This window comes from Tachysurus fulvidraco, chromosome 10 (genome assembly GCF_022655615.1).
Source record: "Tachysurus fulvidraco isolate hzauxx_2018 chromosome 10, HZAU_PFXX_2.0, whole genome shotgun sequence".
In the NCBI taxonomy this organism is placed as follows: domain Eukaryota; kingdom Metazoa; phylum Chordata; class Actinopteri; order Siluriformes; family Bagridae; genus Tachysurus; species Tachysurus fulvidraco.
This window is the reverse complement of record NC_062527.1, coordinates 2,230,997-2,242,512: the sequence shown is the minus strand read 5'-3', so window position 1 is coordinate 2,242,512 and position 11,516 is coordinate 2,230,997. Positions and strand designations below refer to the sequence as shown.

Sequence of the window (11,516 nt, the reverse complement as noted above, 5' to 3'; positions counted from 1 at the left end):
GAGATACACACACACACACAGATACACACACACCCAGACACACACACAGACCCAGACACACAGAGATACACACACAGAGACACACACACAGAGACACACAAACAGATACACACACACAGAGACACACAAACAGATACACACACACAGAGACACACAAACAGATACACACACACAGAGACACACAAACAGATACACACACACAGAGACACACAAACAGATACACACACACACACACACAGATACACACACACACACACACACACACACACACACAGATACACACACCCAGACACACACACACACACCCCCAGACACACACACACACACACACACACACACACACGCATATATACACAGATACACACATAGATACACACACACACACTATGTACACACACACACAATAGTACCTGAGTTGCTTCGAGAGTTCCCACATAACTAAAGAGATGTTCATGGATGTCATCATGTATGTACATCTGCCAAAAAAAAAAAAAAAAAAAAAAAAACACTACATAAACACAAAGCTCTTGTTCCATGTACGCTGTCCTGATTTAGTTTCCATATTATATTGTTTTTTAGAACCATAGAAACATCTAAGTGTACTGGGTAATTTGGGTAATTATCTAGCTAGATTTATTTGACTCGTACATAAATGAGTTCTATTTTGAGGAGGAAGACTATGACACTTCCCATAGGATTAAAACATGTTGGTACATGAGGGCTGTAAAAGATTAGTATGACAGCAGACTTATAAAAACTTACCTCTACTGCTTGCTTGAGAAGAGTCATCTGAAGCTCCTGCTTGGTCAACACCTTCTAAAATCCACAACACTCACTTCATCAACTCACAGCACAAGACATCAGTACAGACTAGAGGTCTTCACGGGTCCATTTAGATCCGAAAACCCGAGATCCGACCCGAGACCGAGCGGGTTTGGGTCTAAAAGTTTCACGTGTAGCTCGGACACGGGTCGGGTATAATAATAGCTGCGTCAGGTCTCCGGTAATTTAAAATTAAAGTGTTTTTTCCGAACGGACCCGAGAAGACCCGAACTACTGTATCTCGTGTGTGTGCATCGAATCGAGTCCTTTTCCAACCTCTCCTCTGTTTGCCAAGACCGCTTGCGACATGTGAATGGTGACGTGCGGCTGGCGGTAAGCTAATTTACGTTGAAACAGACCTGTCAATCAATTTTGAATCCACGCTGTAGCGGTTACTTTAGTGTAGTTACGCAACGTTCGGGTCCAGTCGGGGTAAAAATAAAATTGCCGTCAGGTCGGGTCGTACTCGGGTCAAATTTTTTCGGGTTTGTCTCGGGTCGGGTCTTTCTTTAAAAAAAAATAATAATAATTATGCACGTCGGGTTTGGGTAAAAAGTGATTCGGGTCACTTCGGGTCGGGTCGATTTCTTTAGACCCGAGAAGACCTCTAGTACAGACACAGCTGAACTTTAGAGCACGGGTCGATCTCTACGTACCAGTCGTGAATCTCTCAGCAAGCACTGAAGACATTTTGTATACAGGGTGTGTACAGCATCCTGAGGAGAAAGAAGAACACGCAGTTATTCTTTCATTGACTAGTACAAGTTACCTGCGTTAAGGAGTAATTAAGGGAATCGGTCCATCTCTCACTATGTGATGGCGCAGACTCTTCCTTTCCTGCTCTTTGAAGGAGGTGCAGAATGCAGCAATGAATTTGTCCAGTTTCTCAGCATGGCGGCCCAAGAAGTCCTTCGCCTCCTCCAAGTTCTTCAGGCAGTAGTGTGCAGGGCCGGGACTCAGCTCAACTGTCAAACAGAGTTTCGGTTCCGAGAGGTTGATCAGTCAGCCCTCGGTTCTCACTTCCCTTTTGTTTTCACAGAATATCCAGAGTTTCCCGCAGCGCTTTTCAGTTAAGGCGGCCCAACTAAGCTCGGAAGCCCTACCGCCTTAACTAGGGCATCCAAATTTTGAATGTTGTCTTGCACGTTCTTATTTATTATTATATGTTGTTAAAATTTAATATTTAGTGTTAAATAAATAATTGTCAAACGTAGTACAGAGTCTGTGGTCGATCTCACAAAGAAGCCCCGCCCACCGCCACTAGCCCCGCCCACCCACCGAACCCTAACGCCTTAACTAAGAAATTTTCTGCGGGAAACCCTGATATCACAATACAAATAGTCTTTCTCAAACCAAGAACTAACAAAAGTGTGTAATTCTGAGGATTAAGATTACACTGAGCAAAAGGTCCCCGTGCTAGAAAAAACTCAAACTTAATAAAATAAATAAAAATGAAAACCCCCTGAACCGGCTTGAACACCCACACCTTGTCAGTAAGAGGCGGAGAGCTCTACCTGCGCTCGGCTCGGAGTCGACGGGCCGGGCGATACACAGGATGCTGTACGCCTGCTCCTTCTCGTTGTAGAACGTCTCCTCGAACAAAATGGCGATCGAAGCAGGATTCACGAAGCCAGTCACCAAATGTACCTGGTTGTTTTCTATCGACACCTCCTGCGAGATCCGACAGAAAACACAGCTTACGATCACTGCGCACTGCTAACGTTCCCGGTGAGCAAGCAGGAGTGACCGTGTCTGTACAGTACGTACCTTCCCATCGACTGTCTGGAAGCCTTGTTCTGCAGGTAAGAGGACATAGCTCTCAAACTGCACCGCTGTGTACGAACTAGCTGATAAACTTCCACAACAGGGAACCAGGACCTACAGAAACAAACAGAAGACGATCACAGTGCATTTAAAAAGTATCTACTACATGTACTGGATCTTATGGTCCCTTCACTTTCCCCAGTTTCAGGTTACGGAAACTAATAAGAAGGATATCAGATTCGATTTGTTTTCCTCTCATTGATCGACAAAAAAATGCAAAAAGAGTTTATTTAATAGCACAATATTAAAATTGTAATTTAAATGCATTTCTCAATACGATTTGCATTAAAAACAGCATTTGCTCTGCATACAGCACCTGGTGTTTGTGCCCCTTAATTGTGTCTCCGAACTACATTTTCATGTATTAGGAGCAACTATTGACAGAATAAATTTTTAACCCAGACTTCAAGGTGGGGTCTCTGATATTTGAGAAATGCTTCAGTAAACTGAGTTAGGAAAAAAAAAATCAAAACTAACATGTAGCCAATGAGCAGAAAGGGGCGGGTCTTGTCAATATGGGCGGAGAGAGTGTTCGGTGCGCGTGTGTGACGTTAGCAGAAAGCGGTTTTAACATCGACGTGGAGGATAAAAACAAACAAAGAAAGCGAAGAAAGACTTACGATAAGGACAAGAAGTAGGACGTGTTAATATAGGATCAGCTTTCCAGCGCTGGAGAGAACTGAAGGAGCAGGAAGTTGGCCACATATTCACAGGTCGGAGTTTCCCCGAGTCAATAACTCCTGAGCTAAACGCTGTCACTACACAAAACGCGGTTGTAGCTGCCTCTCTACGTTACTACGATAGAAAAGAGGTGTGATTTGTGTAGTAACAGCGTTCGGTAAAAACACATTCATTTTAAATCACCCGAGACCCGGTGCCGCTATTATTACACCCGACCCGTGTCCGAGGTACACGTGAAACTTTTAGACCCGATCCCGCTCGGACCAGTGAAGACCTCTAGTCCACATACATTCGGCCATATAGCGCATTTGATACAAAGACAAGACTACAGACATGAATAGTGACAGAATCTACATGTTTATCTTTAATGTACGGCCTAAAGAAATCGATGTTGTGAAGAAAATTGCTTACAACGCCGTGCACTTCTGCCACTCTGCTGCAGAGGTCTGGTCTTTGCTTCTCCAGTGCCAAATAAAATGGATTCTTCAGAATATTTTCATCATACACAGCCATAGGGACCCAGCACTCTGACTCCTGTAGTGGACAGAGAGAGGAAAAGAGAAACGATAGTGACGTGGTACATGAAAACTCTTCTAAATGTCACGGTTCCTGTTTCACTACGATCCATGTAAGGTATCGGCTGGTTCGCGTTTCCTAGCAGCACAGAAAGATTAAGCACGATCTTAGGCTGGAAAAGATTTACACTGTTTTAATCCTGGACAAAGTTTAGATTTCAATCGGTGACAAGAATCGTTCGGTAAAATCTTCAAACCTTTGACTAAAAATACTTCAGCTGTAATTCTCTAAGTGCGTAGCTACAAATCCCTGCACTACACTCCGATGTTAGCATACTCACTTGTTTATGACGGTTAAGCAGAGCGTGTGACACGGAGACAAATCGCATCTTCAGGCCCTTAATGTGACGGATCAAAAAAGCCAGAGCCATTAGTGAGCTTTTGAGGACCGGTTCGAGTATATAACGTGCGGACTAAATCGCACGACGCCTGAAGGCAGGTCAAGAACGGAGCTGTAGTGTTACAAGGGCCTCGCTTCCACCACACCACACCACACCACACCACCCCTGATCCCTAACCCTCATCACCACAGAGCTTCACATGGGTGCTGAGAAGCAGAGGCATGTGAACCACACCATGTGATCTGGTTTTTATGGGCCAGAACTGGCTGGCGGGGAACCACGCACTCGTGATGATGGAGGACAAATACTTTCACAAGAAGGAAACACTCTGTTGTAGTAATAATCCTTACACAGAATTGGTTCCCTTTAAAACTATTGTCCAACACGATTGTAGATAAACAAACAAGCAAAAATGACACACAAGCATAATCATGTAAAGGACAAAGGCATATATTAGTTCTGTGTAACAAAGCAAAACCAACGTTAAGAGAAATGTATGTGTTCATGTGTGTACAGTATATATATATATATATATATATATATATATATATATATATATATATATATATATATATATATATATATATATAAATAAAATACACAGTATATATAGAGAGACAACATTTTTAATGACATCCTCAAATACAACTCTCTACAGCAACTTCCATCAACCACTTCCTGTTCATGAAGCCAGGTTGAAGAGCAGAAGAGCAGAAGACCAGTAAATAACACTTAGCTTGTCGTCACGTTCATGAAGCCAGTAGCTTTTAGAGGATGAGTAAACTGTGGCCATGAAGGTGGCACCTGGTCAGCAACAATACTCAGGCTGTGGTATACAAATCATGGTTGAACGGTATTAATGAGCCCCAAGTGTGCAATTACACCATCTTCCCCCACCCCAACCTTCGGCTTCCCGGTTTTGGTAAATTTCCTGCAGTTTCAGGCTCTTTCTGTTTCTGTTCCTGGCTGACAGAAGTGGAACCTTCTGCTGTTGTAGCTCATCCGCCTAAAGTTCCAACAAGGTTCTGCTCACCAGAACATACAGAGGATCCGAGTTACTCTACCTCTCGTGATGGTGCCGTACATGACATCTCCATTTGTTTTGGTGTTTTTGTTGTTTTGTTATCAAACACCATCAGTTCTCCATCCTAATACATCCCTGCATCTCATTCCATTCTACCATTCTCTGTGTTCTGGAAGCGTATAAAGTTATAAAGTTCCTTCTATGCTCAAGCACACTTGGTAATAAAAGCTCCTCCTGATTCTGCTCAGTCTGTGTGTGTGTGTGTGTGTGTGTGTGTGTGTGTGTGTGTGTGTGTGTGTGTGTGTGTAAATCATATAGATCTTATATTAAACAATTATAATATAATATAATATATTATAATATATATTTAAACAAGTCTGTCTCAATGGGAGGTACGGTGGCTTAGTGGTTAGCACGTTTGCCTCACACCTACAGGGTCGGGGGTTCGATTCCCGCCTCCGCCTTGTGTGTGTGGAGTTTGCATGTTCTCCCTGTGGGTTTCCTCCGGGTACTCCGGTTTCCTCCCTCGGTCCAATGACATGCAGGTAGGTTGATTGGCATCTCTGGAAAATTCTCCGTAGTGTGTGAGTGAATGAGAGTGTGTGTGTTCCCTGTGATGGGTTGGCACTCCGTCCAGGGTGTATCCTGCCTCGAATGCCCGATGACGCCCGAGATAGGCACAGGCTCCCCGTGACCCGAGAAGTTCTGATAAGCGGTAGAGAATGAACGAATGAATGAAAGTCTGTCTCACCATCAATCAGCCTCCAAGACACATAGATCACATTTTTCCCGTTCTTGTTTACCCGAAGCTGCTGAGACAGACGAGTTTATTCAGTGTTCACTGACGACACCGTCGCCTCGTTAGAAAATGACATTAAGGTGTCCAGATGTTCCTCATAAAGTGTTCATGAGCTCAATCTCAGGCTGAAACAGGCTCCTGTTTATAGTCTGCATTACTCTGAATTTACTGAACACGGTAACTTTCCTTTAACACAGGTTTATCTTTAGTAGATGATCCAGTAGATCGATATCTTATTGCCTCTTGTAGTGTTTGACCGAGATCATTGTGTGAAAGTAATCATCGTTAAACACACCTGTAATTACACCTTCCTCACGTCAGCTTGTAAATGTGTCTGTCTGTCTGTCTGTCTGGTTTTTATGCTTGTTGTAATTGTATGTCGGTGTTAATGTGCTTTATTAATAAACTTACATACATCTTAACCTTAAGTGCTTTACATACAGAATACATAACAAAACCATCATGTTGTCCTGGTGACAGATTTATTCACACTGGGTCAGTTAGAGAAAACAACACCGGCTTCTGGTTAGTTTATAAAGATTCTATTAGTATCACCTAGTTTTACCCCAGAGGTGGTGGTTATGTGTATGATGTAGCTTCATGTGTATAGTTTTACCCCAGAGGTGGTGGTTATGTGTATGATGTAGCTTCATGTGTATAGTTTTACCCCAGAGGTGGTGGTTATGTGTATGATGTAGCTTCATGTGTATAGTTTTACCCCAGAGGTGGTGGTTATGTGTATGATGTAGCTTCATGTGTATAATTTTACCCCAGAGGTGGTGGTTATGTGTATGATGTAGCTTCATGTGTATAGTTTTACACACTTATACAGTGATACAGTTTACAGATGTACAGACACTTAACACAGCTACAGATGTCACCTAAAGATAGATAATGACAGTGTGTTCAGTAACTAAGACACTTAACACAGCTACAGATGTCACCTAAAGATAATGACAATGTGAAGTAACTAAGACACTTAACACAGCAACATGTCACCTAAATGCCATATAATGAGTGTTTTCAGTAACTAAGACACTTAACACAGCTACAGATGTCACCTAAAGATAGATATTGACAAATGATGACAGTGTGTTCAGTAACTGAGACACTTAACACAGCTACAGATGTCACCTAAAGATAGATAATGACAATGTGAAGTAACTAAGACACTTAACCCAGCAACATGTCACCTAAATGCCATATAATGACAGTGTTTTTAGTAACAAAGACACTTAACACAGCTACAGATGTCACCTAAAGATAGATAATGACAATGTGAAGTAACTAAGACACTTAACACAGCAACATGTCACCTAAATGCCATATAATGAGTGTTTTCAGTAACTAAGACACTTAACACAGCTACAGATAATGACAAATGATGCCGGTGTGTTCAGTAACTAAGACACTTAACACAGCTACAGATAATGACAAATGATGCCGGTGTGTTCAGTAACTAAGACACTTAACACAGCAACATGTCACCTAAATGCCATATAATGAGTGTTTTCAGTAACTAAGACACTTAACACAGCTACAGATAATGACAAATGATGCCGGTGTGTTCAGTAACTGAGACACTTAACACAGCTACAGATGTTAACTAAAGATAGATAATGACAAATGATGACAATGTGAAGTAACTGAGACACTTAACACAGCTACAGATGCCACCTAAAGATAGATAATGCCATATAACGACAGTGTTCAGTAACTAAGACACTTAACACAGCTACGAAACAAAAGAACACAAGTTTTGCTAAAATGCTCCATTAGCCTGTGACATTTCCTCAGCTGGTCATCCGACCTGTATGTTGTTTGGGGTTGTCAGCTTACCCTAAGCAGCTGTAATTAACACTCAAACCCAACACATGAATGAGGATGACAGGAGGATAACATACTGTAAACTAGCTAACAGCTAACACACTGACAGAGATATTCAGTGTGTTCTAACAAATGTGACGAAGCAGATAATACGCTTACAGATAAACCTTACAAACACATCTGAAGCTTACCTGGTTAACGTCAGTCTCGTCTGCATGAAAGCTTTAACATTTATTACAGTAAACCGACGATAAGCCCGACATTATGTGACTCGACATTATAGCATTAGCCATAGCACTTCCCCAAGCCGTACCAGTTTAGATTGACGGTGTCACTGGCCAATCAGAACGGCCGAACTCTTATCAGACCCGCCCACTGTAGTCATACATATATATATATACACACACACACAGACTCTGGATCATCACAAGGAAACCCTCTGGCATTCGGATCATACAGTTATGTTAATGAATAAACTGTAAACATACCAATCTTAATATTACTTAATATACAATTTTTTTTAAATAATGAAATTAAATAAATCTAGTGTTAAGGATGGACAGAAGAGATGGATATACCATGATGTTCCCAGATCAGTTCGAATGATCTCCATACCTCAGATCACATCAATACATATTACACATCTCACATTTCATCATCAAACTAATTTAAATGTTCAAAGTCAGAGATAACAAGTAAACACAACATGCAGTTTTTAAATGAAGGGGTTTATTATTATAGGAAAATCCAAACCCACATGGCCCCTGTGTGAAAAAGTGTTTCAAAAACATCACTTGTTATAAAGCCAATTCTAAAGCTTTGGGACTCCAGCGAACCAGAGCTGTTATACACAAATGGCCAAAACATGGAACAGTGGTGAACCTTCCCAGGATTCGCCGGCTGACCAAAATTACCCCAAGAGCAGAGCGTCGACTCATCCGAGATGTCACAAAAGACCCCATAACAACATCGAACTGCAGGCCTCACTTGCCTCAGTTAAGGTCAGTGTTCATGACTCCACCATAATAAAGAGACTGGGGCAAAAATGGCCTGCATGGCAGAGCTCCAAGATGAAAAGTGCTGCTGAGCAAAAAAACATAAAGGATCGTCTCAGATTTGTCAGAAGACATCTTGATGATCCCCAAGACTTTTGGGAAAATACTCTGTGGACTGATGAGACAAAAACTTTTTGGATGGTGTGTGTCCCATTACATCGGGTGTAAAAGTAACACAGCATTTCAGAAAAAGAACATCATACCAACAGTAAAACATGGTGGTGGTAGTGTGATGGTCTGGGGCTTTTTTACTGCTTCAGGACCTGGAAGACTTGCTGTGATAAATGGAACCATGAATTCTGCTGTTTACCAAAAAATCCCGAAGGACAAATTGAGGCCATCTGTTCCTGACCTCAAGCTGAAGTGAACTTGGGTTCTGCAGCAGGACAATGATCCAAAACACACCAGCAAGTCCACCTCTGAATGGCTGAAGGAAAACAAAACGAAGACTTTGGAGTGGCCGAGTCAAAGTCCTGACCTGAATCCTATTGAGATGCTATGGCAGGACCTTAAAAAGGTGGTTCATGCTCGGAACCCCTCCAATATGGCTGAATTACAACAATTCTGTAAAGATGAGTGGACCAAAATTCCTCCACAGTGCAGTTACAGACTCACTGCAAGTTATTAGGTTTAGGGGGCAAACACTTTTTCACACAGGGCCGTGTAGGTTTGGATTTTGTTTCTCATTCATTCATTTTCCACCGCTTGTCCGAACTTCTCAGGTCACGGGGAACCTGTGCCTATCTCAGGCGTCATCCTCTACTCTGCTCTCATTTAACCATCTCTTCTTTTGAATTCCATGCCATTTCAGTTACCTCTCCTATCAACCTTGTTATCATTGTTGTCTACATGCCCGATCTCCCCTTCAGCCACAGCTCGCAACCTTGGGGTAACCATAGACAATCAACTGTCCTTTTCCTCTCATGTTGCTAATGTGACTCGCTCATGTCGGTTTCTTCTCTACAACATTAGAAGGATTCGGCCATTTTTGTCCACACAGACTGCTCAGGTACTTGTTCAGTCTCTTGTCATTTCTAGACTGGATTACTGCAATGTACTGCTGGCAGGTCTACCCATGAACGCAATCCGTCCTCTGCAAATGATCCAAAATGCAGCTGCCCGCTTGTTTTCAACCTGCCAAAGTTCTCCATACCACCCTGGTATGGGCTGCTGCAATCCCTCCACTGCCTTCAAAACACTGATGCTGGCCTACAAAGCCAAAAATGGACCAGCTCCCTCTTACCTAAAAGCCCTCATCACTCCTCACACTGCACCCCGCACCCTCTGATCTACCAGCACTGCTCGACTGGTTCCACCATCTCTCAGGGTAAGAGGCAAGTATACTACAAGACTCTTCTCTGTTCTGGCACCAAGGTGGTGGGATGAACTTCCCCTAGAGGTCCGGACAGCTGAGTCACTGGCTATTTTCAAGCGGCGATTGAAGACCTACTTATTCAGGAAACACTTCAACTAGCACTTCTTTTCTTATCTTTTGCATTTAAAAAAAAAACAAAAAAAACCTTTGACACTTTTTCATTGTAACTTTGAACAAATGTTTTAAACTCATGGTATCTTAAGTATGTAACCTAGTGAACCAGCATTAATGTATTCAATGTTAGAGATTTAAGCACCTATGTACGTCGCTCTGGATAAGGGCGTCTGTCACATGCTGTAAATGTAAATGTCATCGGGCATCGAGGCAGGATACACCCTGGACGGAGTGCCAACCCATCACAGGGCACACAGACACACTATCATTCACTCACACACTCAGGACAATTTTCCAGAGATGCCAATCAACCTACCATGCATGTCTTTGGACCGGGGGAGGAAACCGGAGTACCCGGAGGAAACCCCCGAGGCACGGGGAGAACATGCAAACTCCGCACACACAAGGTGGAGGCGGGAATCGAACCCCTGACCCTGGAGGTGTGAGGCGAACATGCTAACCACTAAGCCACCGTGCCCCGGATTTCGTTTTTATTTAATAATAAAAACCTTCATTTAAAAACTGCATGTTGTGTTTACTTCTGTTATCTTTGACTGACTAATATTTAAATGTTTGATCTGAAACATTAAATTGTGACAAACATGCAAAAAAAATCAGAAAGCGGTAAACGTGTGTGTGTGTGTGTGTGTATTGGTAAGACTATCTTTAAGAAAAAGTAAAACACAATAACAATAGAACAAGCAGGTATGCAAAAATGAAGCAAATGAAGAAGGTTAAGAGAGAGAACAAAACAGCTCAGACTTCCTGTTGCATTTCTATACTATAGTCAGCCACACAACAACACGTATAGAATACATACGCAAGTCAACCACACAGGAAAAGAAGCAAGATCATCTTTACAGGTCGTTACATCATCTGGGTTCTCTACTGTGTAAAATGGCCGGAGGACCACAAAAGTTCAACAAAATCCCTGGCAAGTGCTTCTATTAAGTAAATACTTAGCTCAGGATCTCTCAAATGTTCATGGGTTGGAAATGATTTTGTTCTTTTCACAGAACCTACAACGGTAAACATAGACGTTAGAGAAGGTGTGCACACTGGTGCAATTCTGCAGGGAA

The 11,516-nt window shown here is 42.3% G+C and overlaps 1 protein-coding gene across 4 annotated transcripts in view; it reads right to left on the bottom strand.

The window, feature by feature from the left end:
* The window catches only part of ankrd27 (ankyrin repeat domain 27 (VPS9 domain)), a 26,816-nt gene extending 18,576 nt beyond the window's left edge, over positions 1-8,240 (bottom strand). For 3 of the 4 annotated variants that reach the window (XM_047819719.1, XM_047819721.1, XM_047819722.1), the window contains exons 1-8: positions 8,085-8,240; positions 3,739-3,861; positions 2,590-2,700; positions 2,337-2,493; positions 1,633-1,787; positions 1,479-1,538; positions 763-816; positions 411-476 (exon numbers count right to left, since the gene is read on the bottom strand). In XM_047819719.1, coding sequence (XP_047675675.1) covers positions 411-476; positions 763-816; positions 1,479-1,538; positions 1,633-1,787; positions 2,337-2,493; positions 2,590-2,700; positions 3,739-3,840 — 705 coding nt within the window. In that variant the 5' untranslated portion in view covers positions 3,841-3,861; positions 8,085-8,240. The remainder of the gene's footprint in view (positions 1-410; positions 477-762; positions 817-1,478; positions 1,539-1,632; positions 1,788-2,336; positions 2,494-2,589; positions 2,701-3,738; positions 3,862-8,084) is intronic. The other variant, XM_047819720.1, reaches the window with a different exon arrangement.
* Positions 8,241-11,516: the final 3,276 nt, after the last annotated feature.